Source organism: Perognathus longimembris, chromosome 6, assembly GCF_023159225.1.
Source record: "Perognathus longimembris pacificus isolate PPM17 chromosome 6, ASM2315922v1, whole genome shotgun sequence".
Lineage (NCBI taxonomy): Eukaryota > Metazoa > Chordata > Mammalia > Rodentia > Heteromyidae > Perognathus > Perognathus longimembris.
The window spans coordinates 932,623-951,953 of NC_063166.1; the positions used below are offsets into that span (position 1 = coordinate 932,623).

At 45.8% G+C, this 19,331-nt stretch overlaps 1 protein-coding gene across 1 annotated transcript in view; it reads right to left on the reverse strand.

The window, feature by feature from the left end:
• The window catches only part of Prim2 (DNA primase subunit 2), an 82,554-nt gene that overhangs the window by 13,587 nt on the left and 49,636 nt on the right, over positions 1-19,331 (reverse strand). Inside the window, exons 8-10 of the mRNA XM_048347561.1 lie at positions 15,397-15,464; positions 11,810-11,882; positions 7,793-7,978 (exon numbers count right to left, since the gene is read on the reverse strand). Coding sequence (XP_048203518.1) covers positions 7,793-7,978; positions 11,810-11,882; positions 15,397-15,464 — 327 coding nt within the window. The remainder of the gene's footprint in view (positions 1-7,792; positions 7,979-11,809; positions 11,883-15,396; positions 15,465-19,331) is intronic.

The following is a 19,331-nucleotide window of genomic DNA, read 5'->3' on the forward strand; positions in this document are numbered from 1 at the left end:
ACCCATCAATTCCAACTAAGTGTTAACTGTAAAATACTGTAATATTACGATCATATACTGCAATGATATGTATACAACCTATGCAAATTAGTTTGTGTAAAATCAAAAAGGTGAAATTGTGCAATAGGTTATATTTTCCAATGACATATATCTGACTATACTCCCAGCAGTTCTTTTTTAAGAAGTGTTAACTGCAGACCCTAAAAGTTCCATGTGGACAAGCAGCACACACACTCTCCATCTCCACTCCTGAAAACGTTCTCAGTTCTTGTCAAAGGCAAACAGGAAATCACATCATTGCGCACTAACTAATTAATGGGATCTGGGGCCTTAGGAAAGTTAGCTTCTTCACCACTGGGAACCCGAATCTGAGAGCTGGAATGCATCTGTCATCCAGGGCAGCATTAAGCTACACGACCTAGCTTCCGGGACTGTGGCACATTAACACTTGCTCAGTGAATGTTCACTGGGTGAACACCTTTTAAATCACCATTACGTGCAGGACTAGGGAGAGCCAGGGCTCACCCTTGCCAGGGGGCGGCCCCAGTGGCTGCAACCCATCTATAAGTGTCCGCTTACTTGCACCCCACCCAGCTGCATCCCAGCTTGGCGTGAGTTTTGAGAATTTCTTTTGTGATATATGTTTAAAATATAGATTGATATATCAGAGGGCTGAAAATTCAGTCTTAAGGTTTAATTCTCTGTTAACGAAAAGGATAAAGCAAATTCCTAAAAGTGAATACGATAACATAGCATCCTGTTTAAATAAAGCTCTCCAGGAATTCAACCTAGGGAAAATGGCCTTAGGTTTTGGGGCTGTGTGGTCATTTTTATGGCTGATAGTCAAGTGTGCCTGGAGTTAGGAAGGGACAGATCGAAGGTGAACTTCTTGACTCGTGGTACTTCTGTTTTAGAAAAGTCTTTCTTATTCTTGTTAGGAATGCCACAGGAATGACAGAGGAATATTCCAACTATGACTTTCCAAACTTGAAACCACTGAAGTGGACCGTTCATGGAATGACATACAACCGCCTCAAAGCTCTATACTTCTCAGACTGTAAGAGGTGTCACCTTCTACCTCACTGGTGGAAAAAAAGCCATCATAAAACAAATATGTGAAAAGTCTGGTCCAAGATGAGTCAGTGCGGTGTGATAAGCTGGTCTTTTCATTCACAGAAACAGGAGAAGCAAGATGAAAGCCTTAGCCAAGTTTACAACAGAGGCTGCTCCCAGGTTGGCTGATCTGAGTGGGCCTCCAGTCCCTAAGCAGAGGCTGAACAGCAGGTTGGCTGATCTGAGTGGGCCTCCAGTCCCTAAGCAGAAGCTGAACAGGTTGGCTGATCTGAGTGGGCCTCCAGTCTCTAAGCAGAGGCTGAACAGCAGGTTGGCTGATCTGAGTGGGCCTCCAGTCCCTAAGCAGAGGCTGAACAGGTTGGCTGATCTGAGTGGGCCTCCAGTCTCTAAGCAGAGGCTGAACAGCAGGTTGGCTGATCTGAGTGGGCCTCCAGTCTCTAAGCAGAGGCTGAACAGCAGGTTGGCTGATCTGAGTGGGCCTCCAGTCTCTAAGCAGAGGCTGAACAGGTTGGCTGATCTGAGTGGGCCTCCAGTCTCTAAGCAGAGGCTGAACAGCAGGTTGGCTGACCTGAGTGGGCCTCCAGTCTCTAAGCAGAGGCTGAACAGCAGGTTGGCTGATCTGAGTGGGCCTCCAGTCTCTAAGCAGAGGCTGAACAGGTTGGCTGATCTGAGTGGGCCTCCAGTCTCTAAGCAGAGGCTCTCCTATTCACAGATGCAGGAACTGTGATTTAAGTAAATATTTTTAAGAATTAGATATACGTTTATTTCACTTCTGCTAGATCAGCTTCACCCTAATTATTTATTTCCCAGGTTAATTTTCAATCCATTTCCCTTCATAGTTTGCTTATCTGACCAGTTTAACCCACAGTGAGTATTTCCATAAAAATCTACCTCGATTATCAAAAGGATGTCTTATGACATTACTGATGTGGTTAGGGCATGCTGCCCTAATGTGGCACGGTGGCATCTGAGGAATCCGTGCTGTCGCTATTGCCTATAAACATGACAGAGATCTGGAAGTCATGTTCTCCCCTCCTGGTGAGGGAGACTTTCTCTCCAGAGCAGCTGACCCTCCGCCTGGAGGGAGGGAGAGAGTCAGGGCATGTGCTTATCTTGGAAGACAGAGACCGGAGGAAGAAGAACACATGGCCTTGCTACCTTACCTGCAGGAGTCCATCCCCTTCGTTAGATTATGCATCCAAGGCCCCGCCCCCCCGCCCCCCGCAGACACAGCTTCTTTCTGGGCATGCATTGTCTGTCACACAGAATTTACATTGAGTAAATGTGTGTTTCACAGGGCCTTAGACGTGAATCTAGTACTGGGTGGAAAACCGGAACATTTCTTCCTTGTACTACTTACAATCTAGGGAAAGTTTATGTATAAGTCTAAAGTTTTGGCAAGTCACTGAGGTAACTGTAACAAACAATCCCTAAAATCCCTATAATTGTGGGGCATCGCATTTCATGCAAGCATTACTGCTGTTTCAGTGGCACGCACGCTTCTAGGCGCAAAGAGCTCTAGACCAACCTTGTATAAGAGCACTGTGCTCTTACCACATAGAGAAACAACTGTCACGTTTGAGTCTTTCCTGCCTGTACTGCACTTTGCATGATGTCACGAGACCTGCTGGAATCTGCCGCAGCTTCTCCAGCAGACTCAGGTCAAAACGTCTTGGAAGAGAACAGCAGGTGGTAAGTGGTAACTTACCCCAGCTGCCCTCCAGTGGTCACTGACAGTGCATTAAAATGCACACTTTTCTATCAATGGCCAGCGAATCAGACGCTACAGAAGTCAGGGTTATGAACCCAAGACTTCAGATACCACAAACCCAATGAGTAATAACCAATTTCCCAGATCTGCTGGACCTTCAAGCACACGTGGCTTGGCGAGGCTGCCTGTGCTGCTCCTCGCTCAGCGCTTTGTCCCGTTAGTCACACAGGCGCACAGACACGCCAGTCCTGTTCATTACCAGGTTGACACATATCAAGTTCAGCTTCAATGATAATTTAAAGATGTGTCATTCCTAATGTTGCCATCTTGAAAGTCAAAATGCTAGTTAAATAAAATTCTAAATGTATGCAGAATCTCTTACCAGAAAGGACAGGTATTCTAAAGGGAAATGACTCAAAGGTAAAAATGTGAGGAACTGCTTTTCATGTATTTTTGATTTATACTTTTGATACCTTAATGCAAGGGAACACAGGCACTTTATTGTTTTATCATTGTATCTGATGAGTGAAACTTGAGGGAAGGAGGGAGGGAGGGAGGGAGGGAGGGAACGTGCTTATCTCTGAGGACAGGGACAAGGGAAGACTGTGCACATGGCCTCACTTCCTTCCTTGCAGGAGTCCATCCCCTTCATTCAATTATGCACCCAAGGCCACACTGCCCCTCGCCCCCAGCAGACACAGCTTGTCCCTGGACGGGCATTTCCTTAGGGGCAGCAAATGGATGATGACTGGCAGGGTGCTCTCCTGCCTCCAAGCTGGGGATGGAGGAACTTGACACACAAGTTCTTTGCATCTCACCGAAAAGCAATGAGCACTTACCAGTCACAACTGGGCGCCAGCAGTGTGCAACCCTCACTGCAACTCTGAATCCACAGCTCAAAACCTGTGGCTTATTTCCTGCAGTGATTTTCTAACCATAATAATTATTTACTGAGCACTTACTGTGTTCCACATGCTGCACAAAGAGTATCACTGCTTTGTATATTTTTGTTCTGCTTTAGTCCTTGAATACTAAACAAGCAGTATTTTATAGATAACAGAATCAAGGCTCAGGGAATGAGCTGACTTGCTCCAAGAAACCTGCACTGCCAGTCAGTAGCAAAGGGAGATTGAATTCCCCTGTGAGTGGCCCCAGAGTTCCAGACCTGAACATGCAATGTATATGAACTTTTTGTGTCCACTCTGGGGCTAGAGATCAGGGCCGGGGTATTGTTCATGAGCTTTGGTGCTCAAGGCCAGTGCTCACACCACTCGAGCCACAGTTTCACTTCCCGCTATTTGGTGGTTAATTGGAGATAAGGGTCTCACAGACTTTCCTGCCCACATTGGCTTTGAACATGATCCTCAGATCTCAGCCTCCTGAGAAGCGAGTATAACAGCCATGAGCCACCAGTGCCTGGCTTGAAGATATTATTTTTAAACCAAATTAATATGTTAAAAATATGAACTTTGAAGCTTAAGCAGCACTGGACAATATTTCCCAAGAATTATTATGTTTTCTATTTTCTCAGACTGAAGGGCAGACACCAGTCACATATCCCATGTAGACTGTACTAATTGAGAGAAGAATGCATTGTAACACAGATGAAAAGTTAAGTCAGTGTTGCTAACATATACCTACAATATTTCACCCATCCCGCAACACTGTCCTGTGATCTGACACATTAAGGGGCTGCTCTGAATTACAGACCTCAGAGCTCCCCAAGGCAGACCCAAAAGCCTGTGGCCAGTGGCCTTGGGCTCAGTGCCCTTCCCAGCACTGCGCGTGGCCAGCCCAGCTGCAGCAAAGGCCTGGGCAGACACAGCACTCAGGGCCTCGACAGCTCTCCAATCTTATTCCCTCATAGGCTCTCCCTGTTCATTATTCCCTTAAGAGTTTCTAAGCATAAAGTTTTTACATACCTTTTTCCTTTACTGGACAAATAGGCTTATGAAATCTGAGAGCTATAGCAAAGGAGTGGCCATTTAACAAAGAAGTTTCTGAATACAGTGTACTTGATCAATGTTCTCACCGTTCTTATCCCCTTCAACTCAGCCCTTCCCTTACTCTCAGTTTTGTGGGATATGCAGTGGATTCCTGACTGCCTTCTCTCTCTCCCACCTCCTCTTCGTTCCTCTACCCTCCCTCCCCTTAGCCCTACCCTCTTCTTGCATTCTCCTTTTTTTCCCCTAGGTAATAACTTCATACATACTATAGAGTAGGTAAAAATTATCCTTAAAATACACAAGATTCAATAAATGACCTTGGATATGAAAATCTAACTGGAATAAAATATGACTTTCAAAAACAATATTTACACAAAAATGCATGCCCTGCTATGCAGAGAAAGGAGCTGCTGCTGGCTGGAATAAGACATAAGACAGCTGTAAACAGATTAAATAGCTTTACCACAGCATTATTCAAATTGCATCCTTTGTGTAAAAGGCCTCAAGATACAATCAGTAAGTTAATAATTAAAATACATAAAACTGTAGCAGATAATAATCACCATAAAAATTGTACTAAAATAATGTTTCTTTGACTTGTCAGAAAGGACCCATTAATAAAGAGAGAGGGTTTTTTTTTTGTAATATTCCTAGGAGAGCCATAAATTGCCTAATAGTAAGAGACAGAAAGTGGCTTACGTAAGGTACTTTCTGGAAAGCATCTTGACTCCAGTTCTTTGCAGTAAGGATTTGGAAACAATAAAATACACACACATACACACCGAATGCACACACACACACACACACACACACACACACACCTGAATGCCTATGTGCCAAGCAGGCTGTGCAAGGAGGAGGGCCAGAACGGGAGGGAGCTGAGTGCCAAGGACGGAGGACCCCGCGCCCGTCGCTGCAGAGGGCGGGGCCGATCCTCAAGCAGTCACAGAAGTGATGAGCTGAGGGTGAGCATGAGGACATGAGATGGTGAACAGGAAGTGCATCGCCTTTTGAGTGAGACCAACCTGTCAGTGAATGCCACCTGCCAATAAGCTAATAAAAATGAGCTACGCTGGGCACCGGTGGCTCATGCCTGTAAGCCTAGCTATTCAGGAAGCTGAGAGCTGAGGGTTGTGATTCGAAGCCAGCCTGGACAGAAAAGTCCATGAGACTCTTGACCTCCAGTTAACACCCAAACAGCCAGAAGTAGCGCTGTGGCTCAAGTGGTAGAGGTGCTAGACTTGAGCCAAAAAAAAGCCCAGAGGACAGCAACCAGGCCCTAAGCTCAAGCCCCAGGACTGACTGACCAAAAGAAATTTTTTAAGGTATGTTTTGGATGTACGTCTTTCTACGAATGTATTTTGGGCTCACATAGCTGAGAAGGCCGGCAATCCTAGGACGGTCTGCAAATTGACGGCCCTGGGAGCCAGCACGTCTGTACTCAGAGGAAGGGTGTTTAAGAGGAGTTCCGACTGAATGACAGCACAGGGTCAGTGTCCCTGTAGGCACCAGTGGCAGAACCAAGGGGAACTCAGAGAGAAAAAGACCGCGTGGACACGGCACACCCGCCAGCAGGACCCGGAGGAAAGGCCACGTGGACACGGCACACCCGCCAGGGGGACCTGGAGGAAAGATCACATGGACACGGCACACCCGCCAGGGGGACCCAGAGGAAAGGCCGCATGGACACGGCACACCCGCCAGGGGGACCCGGAGGAAAGGCCGCGTGGACACGGCACACCCGCCAGGGGGACCCGGAGGAAAGGCCGCGTGGACACGGCACACCCGCCAGGGGGACCCGGAGGAAAGGCCGCGTGGACACGGCACACCCGCCAGGGGGACCCGGAGGAAAGGCTGTGTGGACACGGCACTTTGCCAGCGGGACCCGGAGGAAAGGCCGCGTGGACACGGCACACCCGCCAGCGGGACCCGGAGGAAAGGCCGCGTGGACACGGCACACCCGCCAGGGGGACCCGGAGGAAAGATCACGTGGACACGGCACACCCGCCAGCGGGACCCGGAGGAAAGGCCGCGTGGACACGGCACACCCGCCAGGGGGACCCGGAGGAAAGGCCGCGTGGACACGGCACACCCGCCAGCGGGACCCGGAGGAAAGGCCGCGTGGACACGGCACACCCGCCAGGGGGACCCGGAGGAAAGACCGCGTGGACACGGCACTTTGCCAGCGGGACCCGGAGGAAAGGCCGCGTGGACACGGCACGCCCGCCAGGGGGACCCGGAGGAAAGGCCGCGTGGACACGGCACTTTGCCAGCTGGCGAGGTCCCCCACTGCCAACACCTTGACTTTGGAACTTCTGTTGTTTAAGTGACCAGTCTTTGGTATTTTGCTATGGGAACCCCAGAAATCTAATACAAGACACAATCAACTTACAAACTTACCTGTTGAATAGTGTCAACTCCATAATTACTCTTTTGTCAGGAAGAAGCAAGCAAACCAATAAATAAAACACTTTACTTCATATCATGGCACATGGCATAAAAGAGGTAAGGGTATATTTTCAGTTAAAAGTTACTAGCTGGCAGTAGTAAAAATAAACAGGGAGCAGGAGTGAGCATTTCGGTGCTCTGCATAGGGTTAAAGGTAGGCTTACAGCGAATGCTACCCAACAACGCTGCAGGAAAGCTTCTGTAAAACACAACAGAACACACCAAAACGACTTTCATTTAATTTGTTCAGAGTATCACCTGGTCCTCAAGGTGATACTGTGTGCACATGCATGTGTGCACTGTATATGTGTGCACCCATGTACATGTGTGTGCACGTGTACCCTAGTAAGTGCACAGATACACATTCCTGCCGTCATTTCTGCCTTGTGATTACTATGGCAGCAACCCTACAAAGAAGACAGCGCTGCCCATTTTTCATTGAGCACAGAGTAGATGAAAACTTGGGTTTGTTTTTTTTAACCTAAACTAAGTTACTGACACACTTTCATCTAGAACTTTCAACTCTATTTCAGCAAGCGTATTTAAAACCAGCAGACCTATTACTTTTTGGACTACAGTGACTTTTCCTTACTGCCCTGGCCTTTCGAATTACCTTTTCCGGATCCATCTTTCCCTTGACAAACTCCTGCTTCCAGAAGTGCAGGGCCTGCTCCAGGGTGAGGCCGATGCCCTTCAGGAAGAGGCCGTACTGCATGCGGCCGCCGTGCCGCAGGTGGTGGTTCTCGCGCAGGACTCGGTGCAGCTGGTGCATGCAGGGCGGGAAGGACCTGGCGGCGAGCTAGGAAAGAACACAGGTTTGCTCAGGCCAAGGGCAGTCCAGAGCTCCATGCACTCGGGAGGCAGAGGCAGTCGGACTGGAATAAAAAACGCCCTTCACGGAAGCATGTTTGTAGTTAATGTTTTATATTAGCTGCACGCCGATTATAATAATAATAATATCCTATCACTAGGTTAGATAACTTAGACACGTATGCCATTATAAGAAATAGAGATATTGCATTCCCAGTTTGCCTCAAAGATAAAACCTTGCAAAACTATAGGACGCTGTCGGAAATACTGATGTTCACGTGCACGCACTGCGCTTCCTCCTCTGCCGACCTGGCCTCCCTCTTCCGCATCGCGCCACACCGCGCCTGCACAGGCAGCCACCACGCCGCCCAGACAGGTTCCCTCAGGTTTCCTTCCCCAAGTTACCCCCTCCCACTCCACCCCTGCAACCGTGCCCTTGCTCCACCACCCGCCTTCTGCGTCTGCCCTCACCCTCGGCAACAACAAATCTGTTCTCTGTTGGCAACCTGGCCATTTCAACAGTGCTAGGGATAAGACTGTCTTTGAGTTCAGCCTAATTCCCTTGCAGGTCATTGAAACTCTCACATCTACCTACGCGCTCATCTTTTCTACTGTCAAGTAGTATTCCATCACATGGACACACCGTGATTTAATTTGCTCAATGAACAACACAGATTGTTCCCCAGATATTAACTTCAAGTAAAGCTTTTATGGACATTCTTACAGAGGTTCTTCTGGGAACATAACATTCCATTTCCCTGAGGTAAATTACCAAGAGTACAATTGCTGACCGGCAGATGAATTTGCAAGATAAATCATATATAAAAGTAGAATATGAAAATAAATGATTTTCAATGGGAAATGTTAAACAAATGTGCTAAAGAAATCAGTAGTTTAAGAAAAGTGAACATCTACTCTTCAGTATAGAGAGTGAAATCCAGTGAACACGTTTAGTTCAAATGATGTTGTTTTGTGTTTGACTCCTCAATCCTGCGCCCTCGGGAGGAAGGGCGGGTCTCCTGTGACCCTGCCACTTTCTCCAGTGGCCGCCGGTTCCTGGCAGCTTGCCACCCCCAGCTGGCTCCCGGGCCTGCGCCCTCCCGTAGAGCCCCCCAGCTGGCTCCCGGGCCTGCGCCCTCCTGTAGAGCCCCCCGGCTGGCTCCCGGGCCTGCGCCCTCCCGTAGAGCCCCCCGGCTGGCTCCCGGGCCTGCGCCCTCCCGTAGAGCCCCCCGGCTGGCTCCCGGGCCTGCGCCCTCCCGTAGAGCCCCCCCCGGCTGGCTCCCGGGCCTGCGCCCTCCCGTAGAGCCCCCCGGCTGGCTCCCGGGCCTGCGCCCTCCCGTAGAGCCCCCCCCCCCTCCCCGGCTGGCTCCCGGGCCTGCGCCCTCCCGTAGAGCCCCCCGGCTGGCTCCCGGGCCTGCGCCCTCCCGTAGAGCCCCGCAGGCCGTGGTGCTCACTTTCACACCACGGCGTCGCTGCTTCACACTGCTGAGTATTCCCTTAAGTTTAAAAAAATCAATAAATATTTAGCATCATTCTAGCTTCAACGCTTGGTAACTAATTACTTTTTGATTCCATATAAGAGAACATTTATTTAGTATTGCAGAAAACAAGAAGATACGCAAAACATAATTTCCCCCTTGACTCAGCACAGGGCCCGGCACTGCTGTATTCGCTGACTCACAAGTCAGGCGCAGGTGAGCTCCTCAGGGGCCTCCAGCGCCCACTGGCACAGACCCCAGGCCTTGGAGGTGCTGCGCAGGGTGGGGCCGGCCGTGTCCGCACAGTGGGAGTCCCTGCTCCGGCTGCTCCTTCACTGTCCCCATAGTCACTCCGCGCACTCTGCAGGCCCTGCCTGCTGCCCATTCCAACCCCAGGCCACCATTCAACCTCAGTCCTAACGCCTTCTTACTCCATACCCAGGTATTTATTGAGCATATATTATGTGGATAGCACTGGAGACCCATCTGTGAGAAATGACCTCAGATTACTATCTTCAAACAGTATACTTCTTGTGTGGAGCAGACGGGAAATGGACATGGACACAGAAAAGGCAATGGCTGGCTTTGCGAGTGCCGGAGGGCTGTGGGATCACAGAGCGATGTCTTCACTTTGGCCAGTGAGGCCTCGTAGGGAGATGGCACGTCAGCTCAGCCTCAGGTCATGGGAAAAGCCCTATTAAAAAATGAAAGCTCGGGCTGGGAAGGTGGCTTAGTGGGAGAAGAAAGCTTGCTTAGCATGCATGAAGCCCTGGGTTTGATTCCTCAGTGCCCCATGAACAGAAAAAGCTGGAAATGGCTCAAGTGGTGGAGTGCTAACCTTGAGCAAAAGAACCTCCGGGCAGTGCCCAGGCCCTCAGGTCAAAAGCCCCAGGACTGGCAAAAAAATAAAATTAAATTAAAATTTAAAAAAATGAAAAGAAAGCAAAGACACTGAAGCTGGAGGAACCTGGTGTGCTGGGACGGCAAAGTTCCCGGTGGCTGGAGCACAAGAGTTGAGGTAAAATGGAGAAGAGTACAGGAATGAGTAGACATCGTTTTATGGGCTTTTGTATAATATGACAGGAATCCAGTAGAGGATCTGATCAGTCTTCTGATAGTGTAGAGAACTCTGGCTGTTACACAGTAACAGACTTCCTTTGGTGCAGAAAGACGCAGCATGAAAAAACCGAGACCCCTGACAGCAGCGCAGCGATGAAACACACCAGGGATGGAACCGAGGCTGGCGGTCGTCGTGATGAGATGACAAAACAACCGTGCAAATGGAGAGGCAGAGGGGTTCAGTGAGAAGGGACAGCCGTACGCACAGGGCAGAGCAAAGGCCCCACAGACCGGGCCCAACTCCCCACCCTGCACAGGGGAAGAAAAGCAGGAAGGGAGCATCGCTGATGGAGTCAGGTTTCAGGTAGAAGAACCTAGAGGTAACAGCTGGTGAAGAAATTCTCCCCTAGCATCCACTAAGGGAACGCTGCCGCGACAGTGAGGAGGGAAGAAGCCCAAGAAAGATACCCAGGTATCACTCAGCACAGGGGACCCCACCACCTCAGCACCCAGCTCCCCCAAAGTGAGGTCCAGGAGAGTAACAACATTCTGTTTATTCACATCTGTACCCACAACTCAATGGTTGGTGCACAATTGACAGGCTCACTATAAATTCACCACCACGTGAATCAGGGATCACAACTCCTAGCACCCAAACAAGTTTGTGAATGGGAAAGCACTTGACTAGAGTTAGGCACAAAGTTCCTTCCAACCACTCGTGTGATACAGAGCCACGGGGGAAATGGGGAGAGAGGGGCAGCGGTGGGGGAGGGGCCCTGCATCCAGCTCCTTGTGGCTGGAGAGTAGGTCTCGGGCTTTTTGGACAGGTTGGCCTTGAATTTTTATCTTCCAAATCTCCACCTCCCAAGGAGCTGGGATTATAGCCATGAGCCATCAGGTCCAGCCAAAATCTCCTTATGTTTCTAATTATTGTGAATAAATTGGTAATTATCTACATAAAGATTAGTTATGCTGGCTTGTTTTTTGTGATGTAAGTTCTATTATGTATCAAGAAAATTCTAAAAATGAAAACAAAGCAAGGGTGATATTCTTTCATTCTATTATGGAACTACTTGTGAAATAAAGTTGAAATGAGCCGTCTGTTAGCACAGCAACAAAAGATGGTGGTCCCTGCTGAGGGCTGTCCATTAGTACAGGAAACAGAGGACATGAGGTTTTAACAGTGACCAAAAGAGGCAACATTCTCTCCCATCTTCCCACCCGAAGTTCTTCCAGAACTTCCACCATTTACAAAACTCAAATTGAATATGACTGTTGCTTACCGAATCAATCTGGTCTAAAGAAATCTTCCCTGTGGTCCCCTGGGCACTGTAATCTTTGCCAGTGTAAGAATGGCTGAGAGAGAGAGAGAGAGAGAAAGAAAGAAATTATTAAAACAGGATTTGTATAACACTTTTAATCACGTCAAAGTATATACTTCCCCCGACTCCAACCACCTATTCAGGGATGACAGCAAACTCTCTGATCAGTCACTCCCAAATGTCCCCCCCCCCCCACTTAAGTCCCCTGGGCATTTCAAGTTGAAAAATGTCTGAAATTATTGAACCAATCAACTCAGCAACCACCCTCATTCCCAGCTCTTGCTCTTTTCTTTAATTCATTTTCTCAGCCAAAGATGACATTCCCCAAGTGAGATTCAAGTTTGGTTCAATGTGAGCCTCTAATGTGAGCCAATAAGTACAGAAGCAAAACAAGTAAGCCATGGCCCCGTTATAAGGAAAAATTATTTAATAAAATGATGTTCTTGGTGTTTGATGACTGACTTGCTGAAGGCCCAATCTCAGGTCAGAAGACGGTGTCCTGTTTCTATTAGGGATACACATGAACATCCAGTAACTAGCGCATGGACACATGCTAGTGATAAAGAAAAACAAACATCTATTTCCATAAGACATTGTAGCAAAATGTTCTTTCTGTGCTTAATTGAACTTTTAACTGGAGAACTGGATTGAACTTAAAAAAAAAAGGTGGACTATCCATTCTCCAGTCTCAAAAACATTCATTAGTAAGCAACATCTAGAGTATCGGTATGGCAAAATATGACACTAATTCTAGTGCCTATGTCCTATATAATACTCTAAGAACTTTCTACTTTGTCACTTCCATTTTTACAGGCATTTCTATCACTCCAAATTAGTTTTACTGATAAATTTAATTAAAATGCTATTCATCATTCCTTTTTGACCATTAGAGGCACTAAACAAGAGCACACCTAATGATGAAGTCTTTCTCCACCTTCTAGAGTCTAACCCCTCTAGGTAGTTCTTAAATCACACAGTTCATACAAATCAATTAGAATTATTTTTTCCTAGCAAGACTATCATTAGAGTCTCTCAAGCCAAATAATAATCTTTCCTATCTCAACCTAAAAGAAAAAAGAAAAACATAACATTTGGACAGCCAAAAAAGACAATTCAATACACTGGAAAGACATCCCTAGCTTTGTAGAATAAGAAGTGTCAATGAGGGGCTGGGAATATGGCCTAGTGGCAAGAGTGCTTGCCTTGCGTACATGAAGCCCTGAGTTCGATTTCCCCAGCACCACATATACAGAAAACAGCCAGAAGTGGCGCTGTGGCTCAAGTGGCAGAGTGCTGGCCTTGAGCAAAAAGAAGCCAGGGACAGTGCTCAGGCCCTGAGTCCAAGGCCCAGGACTGGCCAAAAAAAGAAGAAGAAGTGTCAATGACACACATCAGCTGCCACCTTGCAAACAGACAGATGTCTGACACGGGAATGAGAAACCCTTGGTTTAATGATAATAAAAGAGCCACATCAGTTGGTGCATATTACATGTAGCATCTATTCCTGGTTGCCTAGCAACCAATTGTGAGTGAACTCCACAGAGAATAAAAGCCCTAAAGGAAGGTATAGTTTGCGCAAGCTTCAAGGGCTCAAAAAGATGTGTCAGTAGTTAATCTAAATCCTAGTTGACAATCACCATACTGAGATGCAGGAAAGAGAATCCATCATTAATGCACAGAATCAATATTAACTACAGGCAAGATTTGACCGTCAAGATTTATAGCTGAACCAGTGGATACTTAGGGGCAAAATTTTTCACAGTATGATTTATAAAACATACAATTTTATGTATAAAAACAATAAAACATCACTGACATAACTTACATTTCACTTAACAAAGCCCCATACTAAATAGCTACCATGTGACAGGCATTACTTCAGCTATTGGAAATATAAAAATGAGTTTACAGGCTCTCTAGCAGCTCACGCTACAGTGGGGAAATCAGACAGAAAACAGACAGTAAGGACATCAAACTTTGTGCTCCCAAGGTAGACGTGCAATGCTATGAAAACACATGCATACATACAGGGAGGACAAGCAATAGTTGGCCAAATGATAGATGTGGAGGAAGAGGAAAGCACAAATGTTTACATGTCTATATAAACACACACACACACACACACACACACACGATTATATACACTTAAAATCTCTGTATTTGCAAGGGCATAGAGAAAAGCAAGTCTTAACAGGTTATACTGGAGGAATTCCGTGGTATGTGCTAACTAGATTCTGGGTTCTCAGTGCTCAAAGAGTTCAAAGAGATAGATAGGTCAGGCCCCTACCCTTAGGCTTCACATACCAGACTAAGGAGTTCGTTCAAGCTTTATGCAGAATGAAGTTAGTGAAGCGGAGAAGGGTTTCAAGCTAAGAACAACATAAAAATAACAGATAGCAATGAGGTGAACTCCATCAAAAAGAGCAAAGCAGAGGGCAAGGAGAAGAGAAAAGAGGCTACTACATGTATTAGGAGATAAAATCAGAAGATCCAGATGGGAAGGAAAGGGGAGTAGGGCAAGAGACTCGATAAGACATTTCAGATTCAGGTCCAACTGACATCCCTAGGACAGGTATGGGTAAAGACAAAATAATTGTACAATGGTTAAAAAGTATGGTCTGGAAAGGAAAAGTTAACCAGATAGAAGAAAAAAAAAGGAAGTGAAGGAAGAGAAAGGAAGAAAAAAGAGAAAAGAGAATAAAGGTAACGAAGTCAATCTATCCAAATTTCGGAATAAGCAGCAGTAAGCTAGAGCTTCAAAGAAGCCACAGGGGTTCATTATTGGTGCCTTACTACATAAAACTTGAAAATGCAAGCTATGTATCACACACACACACATACACACACACACACACACACATATAGTCTGCAGCAAATGAAACAAAAAGTTACTACCCTTCATATCTGAAGTGCATGAAATTAAATAAAATCTGGGGATGCCATTAATACAGGAGGAGCTAAGAATAGGTGTTACTCTCACTCCAGAACAGAAATATCCAAGTGTCCACAAGTCATTCATCATTACTGAAATGCATGTGATCACAATGTGATTAATCTACTGCATTAGCAACTATTTGGGTGTCTTTTCTTAATCTAGGAAGTCAGGTATGATATGGAACCTAAGTAGAACAAGGTTTTGAAGTGTGTGTGTGTGTGTGTGTGTGTGTGTGTGTATCCTTAAATCTTTAAAATGCTCATGCTCCTTGACATCAGAATTACACTTCTGAAAAATCTACCCCTAAGAAATGCTCTAAAATACAGACAAAGGATTGCATTACTTACTGTAGGGTGAAGAACTGGAAATGGCTTAAATGCCATGCATACCATAAAGTTTTGCTTGAACTTAGGGAGCAATTTTATACCCTGCTGTTGAGTGGACAGGCATTCTGTATCATCCAAACATCAAGGGTAACAAGCAGTGCTATACTAAGAACTTAAAATTGAGTAATAGAATTCAATATGAAAAAAAGCTTTTCTTTACTTGAAGGCATTTTAGTCATGTAAACACACTAGTGTTTAAACTCTAACAAGGTGTGCCTTTCTATTACCTGAGGTGGTTGAGCAGAGGCTGGAGTCTCTCGTCTGACTGCACAGTGGGCAAGGACCTGGCGGTTAACTGAAAGGAGAGAGAAGAGCTGGTAAATACAGCAAGAACCAAACACTAAAGAGACATGAATGCTGAATTCAAAACCAAGCCAGGCGCAGGGAACAGTCAGGGAGGCAGTATTCAAAATGAAGGGAGATGCCTCTCTTTTTTAAATCAAGGACTTACGAGATTAAAGCTTGGTTCTAAGGACACAAATGTAAGTCAAAGGAGCACTTGTGAGCAACACTACGTCTGACAGCCACCTTCAGTGCAGTGTCCTAGACAATGATGAGACCCAGGGCAAGGACTTCACTTATGCCAGAGCCACTGTAGATCTAGTTACTTCAAGGGGTGTGTGTGCACGCGCGCACACACCATGTCCTTCATTTTATAGTACTGTAAGGAACCAAGAACATCTTTGATGTATGCAAAAAGACCTGAAAGCACTTACGATGGAAAGATGGACTGAAGGTGATCCAGGAAGTTAAAAGTGAAGGCCAGAGCCTTCTAATTTATTTTGTTACAAAAATAATTTTTCCTTTATCTTTTTCCTCTTGTGGTACTTGAGTATGAACTCCAAATGCAGGGCTTCATGCTTCCTGAGCAAGCACTCTACTATCTGAGACATACTCCCAGACCTCTATTTCTATTTGTCTGAAATTTGCCTTTTGTTCTTAAGAGAATGTTCTCCCATAAGTATTTGCCTGAAAGAAATTAAAGACTTCCATCCAAAGTAATCAAATAGCTTAAAAAAAAAACTTTAAACAATAACAATGAAAGACAAATTTTCTTCTGAATTCAGTTATGATCAAAATCGTCCTTGTACTCTACTAACGACTCATCTGATACTTCACAGAAGAAAACCCAAAGACAAGGGGCAGACTGAAAGGTGTCCTCCAGTATTAAATAGGTCCTCTTCACTCTTATTTGTTCACCTATCAAGAGATCCTGAAAACAGGAAACAGGCATTCAATTTTCAGATGTAGCTTTTACTTTGTGCAAATCCCAGAAAACTTTCAAGCTTTTACTATGTTTATTAAGAAATGCACTAAAATGTCACATGTGAGGGACTGGCGGCATGGCTCAGGTGCAGAACGCCAACCAATGAGTAAAAGCATCAAATACTGAGCTCAAGTCCCAGCCTTGAACAACAACAAAAAAAGTGGGGGAGGGGAGAAAGAACCATGAAGTCGTTTTATTAAATTATACCTAGCAGTAATGGAAAACTGTACCAACTTCCTGTAAGAGTTAACATATCAATAATTCATCAATTTAAAATATAATGCCATGCAACAATTAGCACCGTGGAATCTTAAGTACCACCCACAGAGGTTCAGTACCTATGAGAAATGTTAAGTCTACTGTTTCACGAAAAGCTTATAAAGGTTAGCAAGCTTTAGAAGCAAAATGTTTTAATATTTGAATGCATCATGTAGTCATTAATGTTAAACCCCTCTAAAAGTGTCACTTGGGGGCAGAGGACGCAGGTCTGCAGTAGAGCGCCTTGCCTTGCACACAGACTTCCTAGGTTCAATGCCAAGGATAGCTACCCTAGGGATAGCTCATTAGACCTCCATGGTAAGGTTCATTCTGGGGGCAAGAATATGGCCTTCCCTCCCACCGCAACTTCTGTCTGAGATCACTACAGCCAGTCAGATGAACACCGTAAGAGCACATGTCTATTGACTGTCAGTGTACATGTTATGTACAGGCACCAGAGCCTTCGGAAGCGAAGGCTCCCACAGAGACAGGTCCCCGTAAGCCAAGGGGATGAGCCACGCAGCAAGGAAATGTGTGCACGGTTCCTCTCTGTATGCCAATCACCAGAAACAGCACCATATTGACTTGAATGTCTTCTCCGCACAGAGAATCTGCAGCTAGAGATATTAGGGATATCTGCCAGGCATTTGCTGTCCTCACTTGGAGCAAGAAGAGTTTTGTCAATAGACTTTAAGGTTTTGTAACACTGATCACAAGCAACTACAAATTTAATGGCAGAAGAAAACAAACAACACCCCTTGTTGCACATTTGGAATGAATTAAAAAACCACAGTTTTCTAGATGCAAAATGCTTTTTTTTCCTGAGAATAAATGAATTTTACTTTATGAGATGATATTCTCTGAGGAAAGCATTCTGGCTGCAGCTACGAAGCTGACTGTATTCTTCAAACCCTGAAGGAAACTTTGCTGTCAGGACAAAAGAATTTTGCAGCACAATTGTTTTTAAAGGGTTGATAAAGGAAGGAGCCTGACGAAAGAAGACATCTTTTTCTGATTTTCGTTTCCAAATGATAGGCACAAAGGGAACAAGCATAGATGGGGAGCTAAGTACACAGGCAAGCGGTTCTTAGAGTCACGAGATATTCTGAAGACAAAAGTGGCTCAAGCCCTTGAAAATGGAGAAGAAGGTGGCTTCTTTTAAAAATAATAAGTCCCTTTTCCCTGAACTGTTCACCCAACACTGGCTAAATTAAAACTCATAAAAGTGACAGGAAAACAATATTCACTTGGAAAATATTGCTCAATTTTGTTCTCTGGTGTTTTTAGCCTCCCTCGCTCCTTCAACTTCCTTACAAAGCTCAAGAGGATTAATCACATCTGCTAACATCAAAGTTGAGCCTTAAAGGAAAGCCAGGTAGGTAATGAACAAAGTTAGGTCCTTCCTTTTCCCATGATATTATCTGCTCAGACCAGCAAAATAATATTCTCTCTCAAAAGTATTCCAGCAGTGGCATTTATGTGCATTACAAACAATAGGGAATGAAACTTAAATTTTAGGTAAAAATATTTTTCAAAAAATCTTTACAGGGGCTGGGAATATGGCATAGTGGCAAGAATGGTTGCCTCCTACACATGAAGCTCTTGGTTCGATTCCCCAGCACCACATATATGGAAAATGGCCAGAAGCGGCGCTGTGGCTCAGGTGGCAGAGTGTTAGCCTTGAGCGGGAAGAAGCCAGGGATAGTGCTTAGGCCCTGAGTCCAAGGCACAGGGCTGGCCAAAAAAAAAAAAAAAAAAAAAAAAAAAATCTTTACAGGGCTGGGAATGTGGGCTGGGGATATGGCCTAGTGGCAAGAGTGCTTGTCCTGTATACATGAGGCCCTGGGTTCAATTCCCCAGCACCACATATACAGAAAACGGCCAGAAGTGGTGCTGTGGCTCAAGTGGCAGAGTGCTAGCCTTGAGCTAAAAGAAGCCAGGGACAGTGCTCAGGCCCTGAGTCCAAGCCCTAGGACTGGCCAAAAAAAAAAAAATCTTTACAGGGCTGGGAATGTGGCTTACTGGTAGAGTGCTTACCTAGCATGCATTAAGCCCTGGGTTCCATTGCTCAGCACCACATACACTGAAAAGGCCAGAAGTAGCACTGCGGCTCATGTAGTAGAGTGTTAGCCCTTGAGCAAAAAGAAGCCAGGGGCAGTGCTCAGGCCCTGAGTTCAAGCTCCAGGACTGGTCAAAAAAAAATCTTTACATTGTTCTCATTTCATACAAGACCTAGGGAGGCCTACTGTCCTTCCTAAGAACATTATCTCAAAATCTAGAATGCCAAACCTTTTCTACTAAATTAAAAATGGATAGAACATGGTTATATGAGTATTCTAAAAGGTACATGAGGGCTGGGAATATGGCCTAGCAGTAGGGTGCTTGCCTCATATACATGAAGTCCTGGGTTCGATTCCTCAGCACCACATATATAGAAAAGGCTGGAAGTGGCGCTGTGGCTCAAGTGGTAGAGTGCTAGCCTCGAGCAAAAAGAAGCCAGGGACAGTGCTCAGGCCCTGAGTCCAAGCCCCAGGAATGGAAAAAAAATAAAATAAAATAAAAGGTACATGATTTATGTGTAATTTCTGTGCATGTGTGCTGACCCTGAGGATTGAACTCAGGGTCTAGGTGCTTTCT